The 21027-nt window shown below is 45.9% G+C and overlaps 1 protein-coding gene across 1 annotated transcript in view; it reads right to left on the bottom strand.

Moving 5' to 3' along the window:
• The window catches only part of pou2f2a (POU class 2 homeobox 2a), a gene marked incomplete in the record, with an annotated part of 51634 nt that extends 37605 nt beyond the window's left edge, over positions 1 to 14029 (bottom strand). Inside the window, 1 exon segment of the mRNA XM_034221647.1 lies at positions 12634 to 14029. Within this exon segment, the coding sequence (XP_034077538.1) occupies positions 12634 to 12733 (100 nt within the window).
• Between the last annotated feature and the right edge of the window lie 6998 nt (positions 14030 to 21027).

The following is a 21027-nucleotide window of genomic DNA, read 5'->3' as shown; positions in this document are numbered from 1 at the left end:
CTTTTAACAGCAAGTGAAAACATAAGCGTCACTGTAAAAACCAAAACATAAACGTAAAAGTTTCAATCTAAAACTGGAACGAAACTATCAGAGGCTAAGAAAAAGGAACAAAAGAGAAGTGGGAAGTGTGCAAAAGCATTTCAAACGGGGTGAAACATGGGACAAAACAGCAGCGTGGAGTTTTAAAGTATGGAAAGCAAAATGTGACAAAGACAGAGAGGAAGTGGACATGAATTACAGGTGTGGAGTTATGCATGCATGACATCACCGGACTCCTCCTCCATCCCTTGGGAATGGGCACCTTGGAAACGGTCGCTAAGGGAACAGAGTACAGAGAGAGGGGGGGGCAGAGGCAGAGGGGGTTGGGGGGGAATAGTACAAGAAATATAGCTAATGAAACACTGAATTCAACCTCAGTGCAAAGTCATGCGGTCAGAGAATTTTTTTTTCCGTTCCCTAACAGACCGACGTTTAGCTTCCTTGTGGCCCATTCGGCAAATGGGCCACCTCTGGGTGAAAAAGCAAGCTCCATCACAGCCTGCATTGTCCTCCTCCCCCATATAATGTGACCTCTCATCCACTCCAGTCATTTAGAGACGGGAGATTTAGTGCGGCCCCGATGCAGCGTGATGGTAAAAACAGCACATTATAGAGGGGCAGAGATGGCCTAGGTCTCCGGTTTAACACATGGAGAACTATTGATGGAAAAACATGTTGATGGACAAAGAGAAGCCGGTAAAGTGAAATGTTGGCTGTTAATGTATATGGGTGCTTGGAGGTCATTTTCGAACCAAGAAGCTAGAAGCTTTGTAAGTGGATTGAGAAATTGAAGTTAGCACACAACACCCACTTTGGTCTTTTGAAGCGTCGGAGTAATGAACACACAAGCGTGAGCCCACTGGAAAGAACCGTCGTGCCTTTCTGACCTCAGCAAACTCTCCTCATCCCTGCAGACGATGCACTGTCCACACAGACACACACACACCCACACACACACACACACACACACACACAGACACACACACATACACAGACACACACACACCCACACAGACACACACACACACACACACACACAGACACACACACACACACAGACACACACACACACACACACACACACACACACACACACACACACACACACACACAGACAGACAGACAGACACACACACACACACACACACACACACACACACACACACACACACACACACAGACACACACACACACACACACACACACACACACACACACACACACACACACACACACACACACACACACACAGACACACACACACACACACACACACACACACACACACACACACACACACACACACACACACACACACACACACACACACACACACACCACAGAGGCTGAAAGGATGCACTTTGCCTGCCTCTATCCTCTCCTTTGACCGGTAAACAAACTGATCAACATCTGTGCACATGAAAACACTGCAGCTGCATAAAACCTAAAAATATATATTTAGCATCCGCAAAGTTTATGCACATACCAATTCTGCATGGGGCATATTCACCAAGCAGTATCATATACATTTCAAAGGCTTGGTTTTGGTATGTTGTATAGATTTGGTATGTATGCATAATATGTGATCAATATCTGTTGCTGAATAAAACATGCTGCTGGCTTTTGACAGGCCGATTTGAAATGGAGATGCTATGCTAATACCAGAGGCTTCAGTGAGATTGGCCCTGAACCTTCCACATACCAGAAGTTCACATTTAGATGCTCTCACCTGCACTCTCCATAATGCATGAGCTGCTTGAATATATATCACCCACTGCCCAGCTCACACACACTTCCACATGCACGGCAATGCAGGATCACACACTTGCACAAGATAGCCATGCAAGTGCACAAAACGTATGCACACATGCAACTGCACACAAAACAACCTAAAGACACTTCATGCTGAGAATCTGATACCATATATGTAGTAAAGAAATAAATACAACAACAACAAAAATGCCGTTTGATCTTAGAAAAAAAGGGAGAAAACTTTGCTGTATTTGAGAAGTCACATTCAACACCCTTAAATCTTTGTTTTCTATTTACTGTCAGAATGTTGCCAGCTGTAAAAGGGCATAACTGTTTTAAAAGCTTTGATTGCTATGAAACATGTAGGGGCCACATTTGGTAAAAAGTAGAAAAACAGATAGTGCTTTTCTGCTTTGATCAAGTGGTGTGAGACACAGGCAGAGCTTAATCAGAACAGTGGTAAGTCATCCTGAACTTCTAGACTTTCAGCTGCAGGAATCAGGGTCAGGGTTGCAGAACAACTCAGTGTGAACGGGTCTGGAGTTTGTTTGTGTGTGTGTGTGTGTGTGTGTGTGTGTGTGTGTGTGTGTGTGTGTGTGTGTGTGTGTGTGTGTGTGTGTGTGTGTGTGTGTGTGTGTGTGTGTGTGTGTGTGTGTGTGTGTGTGTGTGTGTCTGTGTGTGTGTGTGTGTGTGTGGCCTAGCATTACTATACTTGTGGGGACCTAAATCTGTTTACATAGTCACGTGTGGGGACTCGTCTCCCTTATGGGGACAAAATGGAGGTCCCCATGAGGGAATCATTAATTTTAGGGTGAAGACTTGGTAAGGGTTAGGGTTAGGCATGTGTTGGTTATGGTTAAGGTTAGGATAAGTCTCCAGGAAATGCATGTAAGTCAATGTAATGTCCCCTGAAGTGATGTATACATGGTATGTGGGTATGTGTGTGTGTGTGTGTGTGTGTGTGTGTGTGTGTGTGTGTGTGTGTGTGTGTGTGTGTGTGTGAGTCTGCTGTTTGCTTGTTGAGAGGCTGTGTCAGTGGTGTTTGCTGGCTGCTAATTAACACACACGCACGTTTTTGAGAGGTGGAGCCAGCCGAAGCGAGGAATGAGAAATGGAAAGTAAGAAGAGAAAAGAAGGTTGAAAGGATGATATTACAGCGGGGGACATTACTGTCGGGCAGGTTATGATTTACTTTACATTACAACCTTATGATAGCCAATAGTAAATATGCATTTACAGGGCAGTATGTCTGTTTGAGAAGTGGATTTACTCAGTGCCTCCATCTCTCTGCTGCTGCTGCTGGTCTTTAACCTTGGCCTCTGGTGCTTCTGCCTATCGCAATAAAGTCACCCCTCCTCCTCTTTACCTCCTTCTCTTTCTCTCTCTTCTTCCTCCTCCTCCTCCTCCTCCTCCTCCTCCTCCTCCTCCTCCTCCTCTCTGTCTCCCTCTGTCCCCCCGGCACCACTGTTGTCCACTGTTCCACTCATTCATAGTAAACACTATTGATTTTCAGCAGGGAAAATAAAAAAAAAGGCCATGAATTTTAATGCCCCTATCTGTCCCCTTCTCCATCTCTTCCTATCCCCCCTGCCCCTCTCTTCCCTTCACAGCCCCCACCTCCACCTCTTCTTTCCTGAGGGGAGGATAAAGAGATGGGGATCGTGCATATGTGTGTGTGTGTGTGTGTGTGTGTGTGTGTGTGTGTGTGTGTGTGTGTGTGTGTGTGTGTGTGTGTGTGTGTGTGTGTGCGTGCGTGCGGCGTATGTGTGAGTGTAAGGTGGTGGTACACGGGGAGGGGTTGCATTTCTCATTTCCCAGCTGTGCCTCTCTCACACTACTGCTCACCCCCCTCCTCCTCCCCACCCCTTACACCTCTCCTTCTCCCTATCCTTCCTTCTCCTCCTCCGTCCTTCTCCTCGTCCCTCTGTCTCTCCCCTCTCCTCTTCACGCTGACTTTGACTCTAGGGGGAGAGAGGGAGTAAGCAAAGCTCTCACACAGATACCGTCCCATCCACTTAAACAATCACACACACTACACGCGATACAACCGCCCCTCAGTCAAGGCCATGCACAGGAAACACAAACACATACATATAAATGCCCTGATTTTCACACACACGGGCGCCGCCAGGGATTTTGGGCCCCATGAAAAGATAATCACATTGCTTACTTAAACATTTTTTTCTTAATGTTCTAAAATAGTTTGGGCCCCTGTCAGTCACGGGCCCTTAGAATCGTCCTAACTCTTCACCCCCTTACGGCGCCCCTGCTTCACACACACAAGGAGCAACACCAACAGCAGCGGTGGAGTCATGTATTTAAATGTCCCACTCTTTTCGACTTACTTTTCAAACATTTCCTGCTCTTTCCTCTAGCCTTCATCTACCTTCAAAAAACCCTCTCTCCCTCCCTCTCCTGTCTTTTCTCCCTCCCTTGCCAGGCCCCTCTCTCTCTCTCTCTCTCTCTCTCTCTCTCTTCTACTCTGGGTATTGATTTTGCTATAAGCGGTGTCCCGGTTGCGACAGGTTAGCACAGACAGACAAAGGCAGACTTCATCAACCAGCGTTAAACACAGGAGCCACGTCCTCAATAATCACTCCATCACACAAAAGACGCTGAGAGAGCCAGAGAGGAGTGAGCGGAGAGGAGCGGGTAGAGAGTATTGACCAATAGAAGAACAGAAGGAGCAGATCGGAGTATTCTCAAGGTTGTCTTTTAGTTGTCTTTCATTCGTAGGAAATAGGGGAAATATTCCACTGCCAGGATTAGACACCAGGAGTGTTATGCTTACACACAAGACATTTTGGCTAATGTGTACAAAATGGTGATACTGTTTCACTCTTTGTTGCATTTGTTTGTATTCTCATTAGCACCCTTCCTTTTGAAAAAACTTGCCACATGCATAAGTTTTAGGTTCTTCGTGTTCACTGCAAAACCAACCCCAATTAGTGTCTTGTTAAAATGTTGGTTCCAAAGGAGACATTTTCTTCTCCTTACCTCATTATAACAGCAAGTCTATGTGAACTTTGCTAGTCATTTTTTTATTCGTGTGTGTGTGTGTGTGTGTGTGTGTGTGTGTGTGTGTGTGTGTGTGTGTGTGCGTGTGCGTGTGTGTGCATTTATCCATGTGTGTGTGCATGTGTGTGCATTTATCCATGTGTGTGTGTACGCAGACAGTTTTCATCTCCACTTAATCTCCCGCTCCTAATTCAGAGTGTACATTGAGCCGCCTAATAGGATGTGACTGGAGCGCCTGCTGCAGCGCTAGCTAGCTAGCCGCTAATGAGAGAGCCGCCACAGCCGGGGAATCAAAGCGCTTCATCAGCACTCCTAATTACTGTAAACCTCGTTAGCTGGCTGGAGAGCTAACATCTGCTCTACAAAGTCCATCCAAATATAACACACAGTCAAAGAGCGTGTTGCCACCACACCCTGTGATTTCATTGTTCTGTGCAATTGTAATGACAGGAGAGGACTTTAGTGGACATTTCAAATGAAAAGACCAAGTTCAATATCAAGATGCATTGTGAGGACAATCAGTGCACATTTTTGGGATTAACTGTGGTTACAGAGGCCGTTACAAAGCTTGTGTGTGATGTTCTTCAGTATGCTGAGGTCTGATGTTGCCCATCTCTGAAGCAGCAGGTGTGTGGACAGCAGGTTTCCATGTAGCTCTGCCTGTTTGCCCGCTCACCCCCTCTCTATCTCTGATCAAAGCACTTCCTTTCAACCCCTTCACCCGCCCCCCCCAACCACCTTCTGCTGTTCCTCTCTTCCTCCTCCATCTCCCCTGGTCTCCACCTTCTTCCCCCCCATCATAATTTGACTGATGATTACACTTGTCACTCAAGGCAGCATGTGGCCAATTAGGAAGAGGGGTGACGGGGAGCGGAGGGGCAAAAGCAGGTTGTGATGAAGGGGGTGGGTGACGGGTTATAACTTCTCATCGCTTGTTCCACTTCCAGGTAGCCTTTTTAGCTCTTAGTTGTGGGAGAAACAAATATTCGTTTCTGTTCAATTTTCCTTAAGAGACTCGATAAACGTCCAAGGGCAGCTCTTCCCCTGCCTCTCTTGGACGCTTCGGCCTTGTCTCACACTCTCTTGGCCACTTCAGTGTCTCTTCATGGTCCAGGGTAATCACAGACTCATTTAAAGTCACTTTTGTACACTACCTCTGACTGGTGGTTAAGAGTGCGACCGCAGACTAGGCTTTTATGAGCCTTAATGTGTCCGACAGACACTTTGGCAACCAGGCTGCTGCTTTGGAAAGATGCGGGTAGAGAGAGAGGAGGGGGGAGAAGGAGGGAGAGAGAGAGGACAGGACATATGAGGCCAACAGCCATGGCGACTTAACCAGCCTGAAAAAAGGGGGAACGAAAGAGGATGAAAGGGGAGGGAGGGAGAGGGACGGACACGACAAAATGGACAGAACATGGGAGCGTCAAAAGAAAGGGGAGAGAGAGGTCACTTAGTCACTCCTCCGGCACCCCCATTCTGCGCCTCCCCCCTCGTCCCCTTTACAAGCAGACAAAGGGACAGAGGGGTGCAGCCCATGTACAAGAGAAGGAGGGGTTTACGCCTCCCCCTGTCATCCCCCCTTTAGTACTGCCCCCTAATATTTATAGAAGATCAGTGTTGTTGGAATGGATATATGCAGGTAGAAATTATATAAAATATCAAAATATTTAATCTAAGTTTAAATCAATCAGATGTCATTTTATTGTTAGTATATTTTTCCCCTGGCATTTATTTTTACACATAATGAAGAAAAAGAGTTGCACTTCTGAAAAAAAGGCAGCTTACAAGGAAGTGAGGAAGTGAGAGGCAGTAGAGGTGGTGGAGTACAACAGATTAATTTCTTAACAGAGCACTCCTGCCGAGAGAAGGATGGCGAACAGGAAGGATAGAGGGGATAAAGAAAAGGGAGAATGCAGAGAAGAGAAAGAGAGGAGGGGGATTAAACGTGCATTCAACTCCCGAAAGCTGCTTTTTGGAGAGCCTCTGTGTGTGTGTGTGTGTGTGTGTGTGTGTGTGTGTGTGTGTGTGTGTGTGTGTGTGTGTGTGTGTGTGTGTGTGTGTGTGTGTGTGTGTGTGTGTGTGTGTGTGTGTGTGTGTGCACTCCAGAGGGTGCTTTTTGCGATGAAGTGACATTGCTTATAGCAGACGTGTTCGCTGCCTGTGCCTCAAAACCCGGTCGGTAAGCACTCTCATCCACCCCTCGCTCTGAAGGACAGCAGTGGAACCCCAAAGGTTAATAGGACCCCTTCATTACCATAAATCTTATCAGCTAAATGAAATGGAGAGAAGGACCTCTGATTTAGTCGTCTGCTCTGCTGGGCTAAGGGGAGACACCCAATCAAACCCCTGGATTTTATTGGTCTTTTTTATTATCTAAATGTACGGGCACATGAGCGGGGTGGCAGAGGTTACAGCCTGCGGCAATCAACAGCAAGAAGACATCGGCTGGAGAGCACAGATTGTTGGTGTGTTCACGAGAACACAGTCATCCCAGCAAATACACTGCTCGGACCCTACATGCAACAACAAAAACACAAATGCATACAGCTTTTGCCCCTCCGACCAGAGGAATCTTTGGAGGAAGAAAACAAATCAGATAATCAGGAGTTCAATATGGTCAGCGGGAGTTCAAAAGCTTGCTTTGACTGCCTAGTCGGATGTGGGTGATTGGCAGCATGTTGCGAAACCCACTACAATCCTGATCACAACCAGCCACTACTGACCGGGCGTCACACATACACTCACACACTCAAGGGTACAACTGGATGCCCCCTGTGTAGAGGTCAAGTATGCTTGAGTCCTCACTATGTACGCCATCCGTGTTATTGGAGGAGAGAGAGGGAAAGAGGCGACGAGAAACACTGAAAGAGGTATAAATCAATTCCGTCACGTGGTTTGTATGTGTTTATTCCTGCTGATGTGTTGATTAACTGCCCACGAACACACACACCCTCTATCCCTCTGTGTGTGTGTGTTCTCCAGGTGATAGCTCTGATTAAGTGGCCTGCTCACCCGGCCCCTGATTAGGACTAATGCTGGGCTGTATTTCACTGGACACAGCTACCGAGTACACACAATTATTCCTCGGAGCGCGGCTCCGTGTACGTGTGTGTGTGTGTGCTTGTCAATCCAATGATATATAGTGCACAACAACTACATTCACGAATAAAGGACAGACTGTAAATGCTACTCATCGAGCTCTTCAGAAGAATATGTTTGCATGATTCTCTTGCTGTGTCCTGCTGTCTTTGTTGGAGTATGCCATTTAAAAAGCACATGAGTAAAGGTCATTGATTGGTGTGAGTGTGTGTGTGTGTGTGTGTGTGTGTGTGTGTGTGTGTGTGTGTGTGTGTGTGTGTGGATGCTTATTAATACACTTATGGCTAACGAGGATGCACTACATATATATATATATATATATGTGTGTGTGTGTGTGTGTGTCCGTACTGTTCCCTTGGAGAAACTGAACACCACTCAATATTGCTAATGAGCTTTGGGACTTCATCAGCATTAATACTACATTAGTCTCAACAAACACACACACACACACACACACACACACACACACACACACACACACACACCACACACACACACACACACACACACACACACACACACACACACACACACACACACACACACACACACACACACACACACACACACACAATAGATAAACACAACCTGTATGTACACCTGTGCAAATCCATAAAGAAGCAAACAGTTAATAGGATTAAAATAAACTCAATTGTTATCACTGCACATTTGGATTTGTGTGGATTAATCCAAAACCATAACAGGTTTAATTCATTTAAACCTTAAGTACAACAGCAGGTGACTGCATCCTCCATAGATGCTACGCTGTCATAAATAAGCCTTTTTCTGCTGCCAGATGATTTGAGTAATGCTCTATGATTACCTTTAATCATTTGTCTAAGAGCAGGAGTTCAGATGCTCTTAGTCTCATTGTATTACTGCAACCCCTAAACATAAGACGTCACTGAGGAGGCTGCTTTGGTCCCCGTCACGTTGTCAAACTGAGCCGGGGACATCTACGTGAGCTTAATATACGTAAATAGCCACACAGATAGCCCATTAGCTCCAGAAGCATTCTGCCATCAGCCTGCTGCATTCAGGACCCTGTGGCTATCATATAGTGCAATCTAATTCTACTACCACAGGGAGAGAGAATTGTATTGTGACAGAGAGCAGGAGGGAGAGGGAGAAGAAGAGGAGAGAGAGGGCTACGGAGAAGGAGAGAGGTAGCTTAATGCAATAAAGCATGTAGTATTGACATCTTTCTCGTGTCTATTGATTCCCCATTATGTTGCTAACAAACCCAGGTTGACATTTTGTCATTTGCAATCATGTTAACACTGCGACTTGCACGCTCCCCTCCACAAACCGATCTATACCTACACACACTAGTTTGCACGTGTGCTCATGCATGTGCCCACACACACACACACACACACACACACACACACACACACACACACACACACACACACACACACACACACACACACACACACACACACACACACACACACACACACACACACACACACACACACACACACACTCTTACGCACTCTCTTACGCACTCTCTCTTGCTCAGACATACACAGAGCAAATGGGTCGGCACATGCACAGTCTAACATCAGCCATCGAAGACATGTGCCAGGGCCCCATGAATATGTAAACATTTCTCGAAAGCAACCAGAAAGCACAGACACAGAGCTGAAGACGTTGAGATTAATGGATTAAAAGTGAACATTTTGTTGGATTGAAAACATTAGATTGGACCTATGACCCTGAGACTCTGAGAATTGTAAACAACAATAACTGTTATTCTGACTGAAATTCAGAGACAGAAATGAAGCGGGGCTCAAATCTGAGTGGTGTGTGCGGGGGAGTTAGGCAGTATATGATAGGAGATGGTGGTTAATGGTGTGTGACATGAGGTGCATAGCTGAGATGAAGTGAATCTAGGTGTTTGTGTAAGTGTATGTGAGAGAAAGAGAGAAAAAAAGCAGTCTCCAGACCCCTTGATGTCCCATCATATCAAATCATATCATATCAAGCCCTGCACTGTGTGGGAAACCTGCGGTTTCTCCTCTATGTCCCATTAAACTTTCATACACCAGTTAATGCTGATGGCTTCACAAACCACTTTACTACACAAACACACACACACACACACACACACACACACACACACACACACACACACACACACACACACACACACACACACACACACACACACACACACACACACACACACACACACACACACACACACACACACACACACATAGTTCACACAGGAGTGACCAGGGCCTTCACAGACACACTGCCATTAAAAATAGAAGAAAACCTGGATGGGTTACAGCGGCTCACTATCCAGGTGGAAAACGGTCTTGTTTTATGCTATATGATGCTTCGCCTGTTTCATGACGATGTCTGTGTGTGAGCCCCCACAGGGGTTGTGCATGAGTGCTTGAGGCCTGTTGTAACATGAAAGAAATGAAAACACAGGGGGCAAAGAAGGGTCAGGTGGGGCTAAATCAAACCCTCCTGCTGCGACCTCTGACCCCGTACAAAGCTCCGACTCACAGGAAGTCAAGGAGCGACCACCAGTCAAAGACTCAAGTTAACTGCGAGTCAAAAGTCCTAAAATTCCTCTGAAGACGTGTGTGTGTGTGTGTGTGTGTGTGTGTGTGTGTGTGTGTGTGTGTGTGTGTGTGTGTGTGTGTGTGTGTGTGTGTTAGACTGATTATAACTCAAGGGCACAAGGCCTAAGCTGGACAAAAAGTTCCTGATGACACGGCTGTGGTGCGTCAACTCTTTCTTCAGAGTAAAACATCCATGTCGTCCCCTTGGTATTTGCCACTGCATAATTCCTAAAGAAACAACAGGACAGTCCTATTTCAGTCCTGAGATGCTGAACTGACCCTGGACCCGTTTAGCGACAAACTCCTTGAAAAGGACAGCACCTTGTACTGTGTTATCAGAGTGGAATAAAATCAGCATAGCATTGTGAATCACTGTTATCCCAGCATCTCAGGGCTCCAGCAGCCTGTGTACACATCCTATCAGTTTGCCTGCTTATTCAGATGCTGGCCCTGGCCCGGGACGCTGCAACATAATGGCTCATCCGTGGTTTACTCTCACCTCTCCAGCTCAAACTGGGTTTTCCTCTCCCTCCTCGTTTTTCACTCTGTCATCTACTCTTACTTCCACCCACTTCTCCCTCTCTCCCGCTCTCTCTTTCCACATTTTTTTTTATCTCATTCCGACATTCACCATTTTTCAACGTGCGGAGCACTAAAACTCCTCCTCCTCGGTCCCCTAGTCCTCCCCTCAACCCCTCTCCCCTCTTTTCTGTGTGTATATCTCTGGAGATATGGAAGGTAACAGGTCCCTCTCATCCCTCTACCCTCTCTACCTCTCCCCCTGTATCACCTATCACTTCATTGTCACATGCTGTGCACCTGTGACTGAGTATGTGGGGTAGAGGGTGAAGCTGGGATCTCTGAAATCAAATTGAACTGATCTGGAAATAGAGAGGGGGGGAGGTCACTAGAGGGGATGCCTGGCCCTTTAAGAGTCCATCGAATAAGGTGCACACATTTACGCACTGTAAGTTACTGTATGTATATGCATTAGTGAATAATCCAATTGACCTCAGGGCATTTTCCCTCACTTTGCAGCCCTTTGCACAAACAGGACAGAAAACACATTAGAGGCATCCTTCCCTCTCCAAAGATGTATAGTGTAGTGGGGGGGGGGGGGGGGGGGCTGAGCAGCTGTTGCATGTCTGACAAACAGTCGAAGCTGGACTGAGCTGGAGCTCTCTCACAGCTACAGTCAGTGACACACTGAAGCCAGCCTGGCTGCTCCCACCATGCGTCTTTTATTCCGCTCCAGCGCAGATGAAACGTAGACGGCGCCCCAGAACGGCTCCCTCCCCCTTCTTCCTTCCCTGACTCCCTCCACATTCCCTCTGCTCCTCCGCTTTCAACCGTGCAGCAGCCAAGCTGCGATGGGACAGAGAGATGCAATCTCCATAAGGGAAGTCTATTTCCAGTGGTGTTTACAAACCATGTCCCCTTTATCCAGCATGCAAGTCACTGCAAAGGCATCCATCACAGAGAACCACAAAGCAGAACACAAACATATTATGTCATTAAAACACATTGTCAAAACATTGTGAAATAAAAAGGGGGAAATAATGGTTTCTGTCTCTATACTCTCGTTTGTTCGTACTCCTTCGTGCACCTACTCTCTCCCCCTCTCCCTTCTTCCACCGGCCCAGGAATCGATCTCCGCAGGATCGATAAGTTGGCATGAATATTCCCTGCCTGCCGAGAGTCTAGTTGGGGAGAGACGGAGGCTGAGGCTCAGGCGCAGGCAGTGGAGGAGAGGGGAAGGATGGGGGACGGAGACAGGAGAGAAATACACTCAGAGAAACGGGAAATAGTCGGCGTGGAAATTAAGCAACACACGGAAGGAACAGTGGCGCATCGCTACACAGAATGGACTGCAAAAACGGACATTTTACGCAATTAATTTTCAATGAGTCTGGACGCTCTGGTGCGCTCGGGAAAGCTTCTTTGATTCTGAAGTTTAAAGGACTGTGTTTAAGCCTTCAAAGGGAGCCGGAGGAGTGTGTGTGTAAGTGGGTGTGTGCACCGTCAGCTCTCCCCTCTGCTAGTGCATCGGCACCGAGCGAGGCGGGGCGGGTCTGCATGGCTGAGTCTGACCGACATGGAGGATGTGTAGCGGGGGAGAAGAAGAGAAAAAATGTCTTACCGGAGTTGGAGCGGAGAGCCTGAGGAGACTTGAGGCGCCAGGCGGCCAGGTCAGCAGCACTTCTCTGAAACACGAACGGCACCGGCAAGGGGACAAACATGATCTTCCTTCTTGTTTTGATGCAAATAATCTGACAGAAGTACCAGCTCTGTCCTCTTCTGGAGCTCTGTTGTCTTCGTCCGTTTCTCTGGTGCACAGCTTTGGGGATATTTTTGGTATGGAGAGCTCACAACATTTGCCGTTAGGTGTGTACACATGTAGCCCAGCTGCGCCCTTTTATTTACATGTGTGGATGTCGACTGGTGGCCGGCATTAGTTTTGGTGTAAATGTGCATAGAACATATGTGTAGGATGGTCCCCTTGAGTGCAGCAGTTTAGCTTCACAGTCCAGACTGACACACAGACGGATCGAGCGGAGATCGCTTGTACAGGAAAAGTTGTGTTACAATTACAGGCCTATTGTAGCGGCTTTAGAATAAAAGGCTGTGAGTCGTGGATGCACCTGCGTCTCTGTTACCTTTAAAACCTTCTCCTTGAGTAAACATTGAGAGCTTATTTGATCCTCTCACTCCTCACTAATGTTTCTATAGGTGTGAAAAGGCATGGGAACAGTCGCTAGCCTCCTGTAGCTCACACCGGCCGGGCTTAGCTTTGGTATTTTGAAATTTAAAAACGGCACAATAAATAATGACACATAGGCTACAAACAAGACAGTGTAAAAGGCCAGCAGAGTTAGAAAGTCTTATTTGGATTTCTGTAGTATTTGGTTTGATCTATTGTATTTGGTCTCTAGCTCCTTTCTCTTTTTGCATGAAGGCTATAGAAGACATTCAGCCGCTGCAAAAGCAAAGCAGCAGATCGCGTCGCGAGCACATTCAAAACAGCCTCATTAAAGGCTATCATCAACAAATAAAATAAATACAAACAAGTGTGGCGAAAAATGGCTAAACACACACACACACTGAAACACAACGCACGCTTGGCCCTGACGCTCCTCCTCCCTCGCTGGCTGTCACAAGGCAGTAATTAAAACGTAATCAATCGATAGATAAATAAATAAATACGAGCGGTTAAATAAATAACTAAAAATGCTCAAAATAACAACGGAAATAAGATACTAATACTCCGGTTATGGTGTCGCGTTTTATCGGAACACTTGCCTATCTCCGTCCATCCGTCTGTGTGTCTGTTTGTCTGTCTGTCTGTCCCCGGTATTATTGTGGGAACCCCAATATCTCATTCGACCCGGCTCCCTCCAGGATTGTAGCGATCTGGCCGCAACATTGAGGCGAGAGAGGACCCGCTACTACTCACACATCACCACCCCACCCCCGCACCTCCCTCCCTCCATCCCCATCTCCCTCCCTCCCACCTACCTCCTCCCACCCCCCATCTTCCTCGTTTTCACTACCGCTGCAAAAGGTATCCTGTATTGATTTCTGGATTCCCCCCCCCCCCCTCTCTTAATAATACCGGCTATAATGATGCCAATGGTGATCAGTGCATTACTATAGCGGCCTGCCTCGGAGGGATAAGGACCAGATAAGAGAATCCATGGATACCTATAGGTGCTTAACACTAATACCTAGTGGAGTACACCCATGCACACAATTAAGTTATCTCATCACTGCTGCTTTTAATAAGACCTCCTGAGCACCATTATGTTATTCAGATGGAGGAAGACAAGAGCGACCACTGCTGTTCTGGGAAATATGAAGCTGTGTCTGTGTTTATTATCTTAAACATATTTTTAGACAAATGATGAATTAGATATTTTAGGGTTAGAGTAGTTGAGTTTTTAGGGTTTTTGGTTAGTGTGGGGAATGTGTTTGGGTTGTCTCTGAATTCTATATGTATTAATGATATGTAATGTTTATTGTTCTCATAGCTCATCGAGGTGTCCTATTTCACATGTCTCCATTATGACTTGTGATTGTACTATATCTTGTTTTAAAAACGTGTGAATAAATGATGATGATGATGATGATGATGATGATGATGATGAAGAAGCTGTTTGCAGCATGAAAGTACATGTTGGTGAAGTAAAACTGAGTGAGGTTAATGACCAACGTGCATGGACTTGTTATGTTTGCATGTAAATAAAAACACAAATACACAAGGTGTCAGGGGATGAGCCCCTCCATGATTGAGGTGATCACGTCCTCCTTCGCCTCCCCCCCCCCCCCCCCCAGCTCCTGGATCTTGTTTCCTCCGTCCCGGGCAGCATGCCGGCCTCTCCCAGCATGCCTCTCTTCTCCTCGCCTCCTGCCCTCTCCCTCCACATGTTACACGCTGTCAATTACAGACCAGCATCCGTCAACGCCTGCCGCTTACACACCAGATTATTGTCGATATAGATTTTTAAATAGAAAAATCTATACCTTAAACATCGCAGTCAATACGAGCAAATCAATAGGAATGAGTGAGCTCTTGCTCCCGAAAGCCCCGTCCCACAGGACTGTTTATACCTCACCACTTATTGCTGCGTGTGATTAGGCCCTGTTTGAATGGAAATTGCACATAAAATAAATGATTTTGCCATCATCACCGGACTTGTCATTTTCTCTGTCATCTATATGGAAAGCCATATTGTCAAGAAATGTGTGCTGCACAACAAAGTGGCATATTCTTAATTATGAAAAATGTGTCATCCTCTGTAGTAGACAACCAGGTTTTATTGTCCTTCTCTCTCCGCTTCACGTATGACAGATGACATCCGCAGGTCCAATGAGGGAGAGGAGGGGAAGGAGCAAGAGGAGGACAGAGAAGAGAGGAGAGAAGGAGGAGAGAAGGAGGAGAGAGATGGAGAGTGAAGACAGGATGAAGGAGAGGAAGACAACTAACAGAGAGGATAGTAAGGTGAAGCAAATGAGGGAGAATGAGAGGAAGGGAGATGAGGAGAGAAGAGGAGAAAGAAGGAGAGGAGGGAGAAGTGACTAGTTGTCCTTCAAAGACCCCCTTCTCTCCACAGAGGGAGCCATGCGCGCCCCCTTTCCCTCCTCCCTGCACTCCTTCCAGACAAAAGCAATTATTTCTTGTAGAATGTAGTGTGGTTGTGCGCGTCTGTGGAAGAGAGGGATGGAGGGAGGGTGTGTGAGATTGAAAGAGGGGAAAATAAGATGGTGTTGGAGGGGTAGAGGAGGACGGGGAGGAGGAGGGATGCTAACACCTACAGCATCCACCCCTTCGTCCTTCCACGCACTCTTCTGACCAAACTCCTCTTTTTCTTCCGTCTGACACGACCGCAGAGACAACATAACAGGAAAACTATAAACTCAGTATTCACACGCACAAAAACAGAAATCCACCATCAAAGCGGCTGCATTCCAGATGAATTCACAGACGATGTGTGGACGTCATTATCCAACATCTTCAAACTTTTTAAGGGAGAAACAAAGTCTCTATTGACCTTTCTTTGACTGCCTTTCTCTGTGAAATACACACATTCAAACCATTCAAACACACAATAGCGGTGATACCTGCAGATTATCACATTACATGTCACTTTTATCCAAAGCGACTTACACACTCAGTACTGTGGTCAATCCCCACAGGAGCAATTAGGGGTGAAGCGTCTTGCCCAGGGACACAACGACATGCTGACTGCAGTGGGGTTTGAACCTGTGACCCCCTGATCCCCAACACCAACGCACAACCCACTGCGTTACACACGTCCTCAAGAGATGACACCCATCTCTGGTTGTCCATCTGTCTGTTTCTACCACCGACCACCTCAATTCAGTGGACTACCCCCCTTGGTGTGTTTCATGCTTGGTGCCTATAGGGGCCCTGCAGCGAATCGGCCCCTACAGTTTCACTCCCCAGGGACCCCCGAGAGACCCATGGGCCCAAGAAGGGAGAGAAAGAGGGAGAGACAGCTCCCCTGGGGGGCCGCTCCAGCCAATAACCCCTGCTGGACGCTCTCATCGAGGGCCCTCACGGTCCTGATTGCCCACCTCCCTCCTATCAAGCCTCCCAATCCATACAGAGATATATAGCTGGTCCCATTGTTTTCCACGCTGTATCTTACCCCTGCTGTATTGAAAAATGCTCGTCCAAAATGGTCTCTTTCTCTCGTTCACCGCTATATTTTAAGATACTGTAATGGATGGAATGTGGAATGTAATATATACAGTAGGATGCCAGCAGTAAAGTCCAGTGATTATGGATGATTATTAGTTAATGGTGCAAAATGTCAGCACAGACATATAATACAAAAATAACTGTATTTCTACAGGAGTGCCTGTTTGTGTATTTTATTAAGACACTGCTTTAACATTTAGAATTTTAGCACTTTCGTTGTCTTTACTATGCTTTTCCAATTTACTATTTTAAATAAAAAGTATATCATGTTTTAATGTCACACTATTAATATATCTTCTGCAACAGTTATTAGCTACTGTTAGGTTAGGACCTATTCAAATTTGCTCATTTTTTATTTGCTCAGTCTTTTGTGAATATTTAGAAAATAGTGTAAATTAACTGATATTTTATTATAATTCATCTACCCGACAATTATCATATGAAATGTAACCGCTAAATAAAAGATAATAAAAGATGGCAATATTTCTTTGCATAGGTAGTAAAAGGGAACAATTACCAACACCTCATTTAATACATTTTATATTACTTACTGAATTGTCTGTGTAGGTAGATACAATTACACAGGCAGAATATTAATGTAAAGCTTCAATTTAAAGTCATTAGACTGTTTGTAAACAAATACATTATTTGCTGGTGATGGTTTGGTTACCTGTTTTTCCTCTCTAGTTAGAAACACATTTATTCATAGTAAGCAATTTGTTCAATTCTCCTCCACAACATGTTTTCCATGTCATGTGCTGTAGGTCAGGATGTGGTATGAAATATTTATCCAATCAGAAAGAGGCCAGAAGTATCCTTAGGCTATACATTAGTCATAGCAAGGACAATGCATTAGTAATATAGCTTAATGCACTCCTGGTAATTGCCTGTTATTGTCTTTGATTGATTGATTTGAATGGTTAAAAACACATTGTTTAAATATTGAACACAATTATTTGTTTGTAATTGATGCAGAACAAGCTGCAGGGTCGGAAGTATTATTCTGCCTCTGTGAGATGGTTGCATGGGTGTGGAAATGGTTGTTTTTTCTGTGTGTGTGCTATGTGGTGTGTGTGTGTGTGACCCGGCGCATCCGCGGGTGTTCGCATCCATGTCATGGTCGTAGTTAAATGGTGATGTCATGTTGACAAACGAGCTGGTTGAATTAAATTCTCACTCATCAATAACGCCGTCGGTCTGGAATCAATAGCAACCAACAGTTGCGTTACTGCCTCTGTCAGCGGCCTAACAAGGCCCCATTAGAATGGACAACGCTCTCTCACTGTCGCCCCGTCCCGACTCTAACCAGCGCCAACGCACTCTCTTCATATCCTCCCTACACACACACACACACACACACACACACACACACACACACACACACATACACACACCAATAACACGGCAAAATGCAATATTCACATAAAGCCATGCTCTGACATGATGTATAGATTTGTCAAGATAATATGGATATGATGCATGGGATGTTATGAGGTTTGTTTGTTGGTGTCTTTGCCAGTTTGTTTGTTTTGTGTGTGTGTGTGTGTGTGTGTGTGTGTGTGTGGGTGTGTGTGGGTATTGTTTGTGAATCTTGCTCAGTGCCAATGGCGAGGTTGTGCAGGCTTTGGTTCCCAACCACAGAGTTCAAATCCAACCCAGATTCAATCAATCCAAGAAGGCACACATGCAGGGGAGGAAACAGTGAGTGTGTTTCAATGCCAACTCACAGTCACACACACAAAAAAAGTCCCACAAGCTCAGCGAGGGTGATAAAACTTACATTTAGATACACGCTCACATACACAGATACGCATGTTTAGACAGAAATGCAACAAGAAGCACCAACTGAACAGCACTATCTCCTTTCTTTCACTACCTCCACCTCCCTCCCTTTAGCAGCTGATCCAGCTAAAGCCCTTGTTCTTTCTGTATTCCTTGTCTTTTTTATTAGTTTTTATTAACTTTGCCTCCCTCTCTCTGTCAGCACTCTCAATAATCAATGCTGATATATTGCCAATATCCAGCTCAGTCCCTCGTGCCATCTTTCACCAAGCCTCCGTTATTGGGGGAGATTGGCCCAATAATAATGATATTTATTGTAGATATTTATTATCTGGGTTTTGCTGCTGAAGACCTACATGCCGGCAAACTCGGGGCCGCACAGTAACATAAATGCACACACATATACACACACACATACACCCACACAATCTCTCCGGGGCTCTTTAATTTACACTGGTAATATCAGGCAATTATTCCCCATACAGATAGTGTATAGGGTTATCAGCTCACAGTGGCCGTAACAGTATTCACCCAACATTACAGAGTCCATTGCACCTGTGTGTGTGTGTGTGTGTGTGTGTGTGTGTGTGTGTGTGTGTGTGTGTGTGTGTGTGTGTGTGTGTGTGTGTGTGTGTCTGTGTAGTTGGAGGTTCACCTATGGCAGGCTGCCGGCGCTGAGCAGTGTTTAGAAGCCGAGGGAGGGTTGATGGGAGGGGTCAAGATTCAAACAGCGCTTGGTCAGGAGAGGGGATGCAGGAGAGAGGGGACTGGACAATCTGGCCTCTCGCCCTCCTCCCCCCTCCACATACACACACTCTCTTACCCCCCCAGGCCTCATCTACACCCCCCTTCCACCTCCCTCCATCCCTCCAGTAGCCAGGGCCCCAGACGGTAATCCACCCCAGTGCTCCTCATCCTTTCATGTATTGATTTCCTCTCCTGCGCCACGGTTACATGTCGCACCCACGTCATTGGGTCCCGGCTGCTTGCCTCTCCTCTCCGCCTCACCCGTCCACCCAGCATCACCCCCCCACCATCTTCAACAACAACAACAACAACAACAACTAAAAGAGGAGGTGGTGGTGGGGGGGTGTACACCCAACCCATCCAGGGGAGAGAGAGGGGAGGAAAAAGGAGTAGGAGGGGGACTAAAGGGAGGGAAAAGAGGGCAGATAAAGCACTGCAGTATTTCAGCAAAGCAACCAGCATTTTACGGGCATAGAAACAAACAGGGGAAGATGGAGAGAGAAATAACAGCAGAAAAAAATCTGCCCCCGGGGGCTGCAGAGGATATTGTGGAAATTATCAGAGTGCGACACACGCTGGAAGTCCATGCCGAGAGATTTATTTCGAATTTGTCTTTGACAGTGAGATTCATCACTGAGTAGGCCTGTACCTCTAATTCTATAGACACGTTCGGATGAGTCCGAGGAGCCGCTGTTCAAATGTGTGAGGAACATTTTCAATGTTTAACTAAAGCTGCAACTAAGTCGATTAGTCGGTTAGTCAACTGAATTAATCGGCAACATTTCAATATTATTTTGAATAATCTTTCCCAAAAAAAGCCCAATTTCTCTAGTTTCACTAATATAAGAAGATTCCTGCTTTGTTAAATGAGTTTTATGTCCATGTAGTCTAAATATGTTTGGACTGATGATTGGAGAAAACGTGACATTTGAACACGTCAATTTGGATTATATTTCATTTTCCGACCATCTGATCTAAGACCAGTCATTTTTGGTGATGAAAATACAAATATTTTACAGTCTCTTATTTTAAAATACATAAGACCAGTCTGCTAAGAAGCTCTCATAACCTGAATTTATAAAATTAGAGAAAACACATACATTTATAAAATGCTTTGGTTTAAAAGTGGAGGCATTTCTAATCTCACACTTTTGACAAATCTCTTAATAAAAACATTGGATTGAATTTGTGACAGTAAAAGTTCATGTGATCAATACACTGTACTGTACGCTCCGTACATGTATCTCAGTGTGTGTGTGTGTGTGTGTGTGTGCGTGTGTGTGCGTGTGTTTGTGTGTGTATGTGTGTGTGTGTGTGTGTGTGTGTGTGTGTGTATGTGTGTGTGTGTGTGTATGTGTGTGTGTGTGTGTGTGTGTGTGTGTGTGTGTGTGTGTGTGTGTGTGTGTGTGTGTGTGTGTGTGTGTGTGTGTGTGTGTATGTGTGACACCCAGTGAACGGATGAAGTATGGATGAGACAGCAGGCTGGGAGTACGACAGGTCAAGGTTATGTTTGGAGTGTGTATCGAATGAAGTGTGTGTGTCCATCTCTACACATGTGTGGGTGTGTGTGTGTGTGTGTGTGTGTGTGTGTGTGTGTGTGTGTGTGAGCCCAAGGGCAGCGTATGGGTGCGATTGCATAGTTGTGTGTCCGTCTCTTGATCATATGTGTATATGAGGGACGTGTACGTGTGTCAGGTGTGGTTGTGTGTGTGTGTGTGTGTGTGTGTGTGTGTGTGTGTGTGTGTGTGTGTGTGTGGTTGTGTGGTTGTGTGCGTGTGCTGA

Source organism: Gymnodraco acuticeps, unplaced genomic scaffold (genome assembly GCF_902827175.1).
Source record: "Gymnodraco acuticeps unplaced genomic scaffold, fGymAcu1.1, whole genome shotgun sequence".
NCBI classification, from domain to species: Eukaryota; Metazoa; Chordata; class Actinopteri; order Perciformes; family Bathydraconidae; genus Gymnodraco; species Gymnodraco acuticeps.
This window is presented reverse-complemented; position numbering and strand designations above follow the sequence as displayed.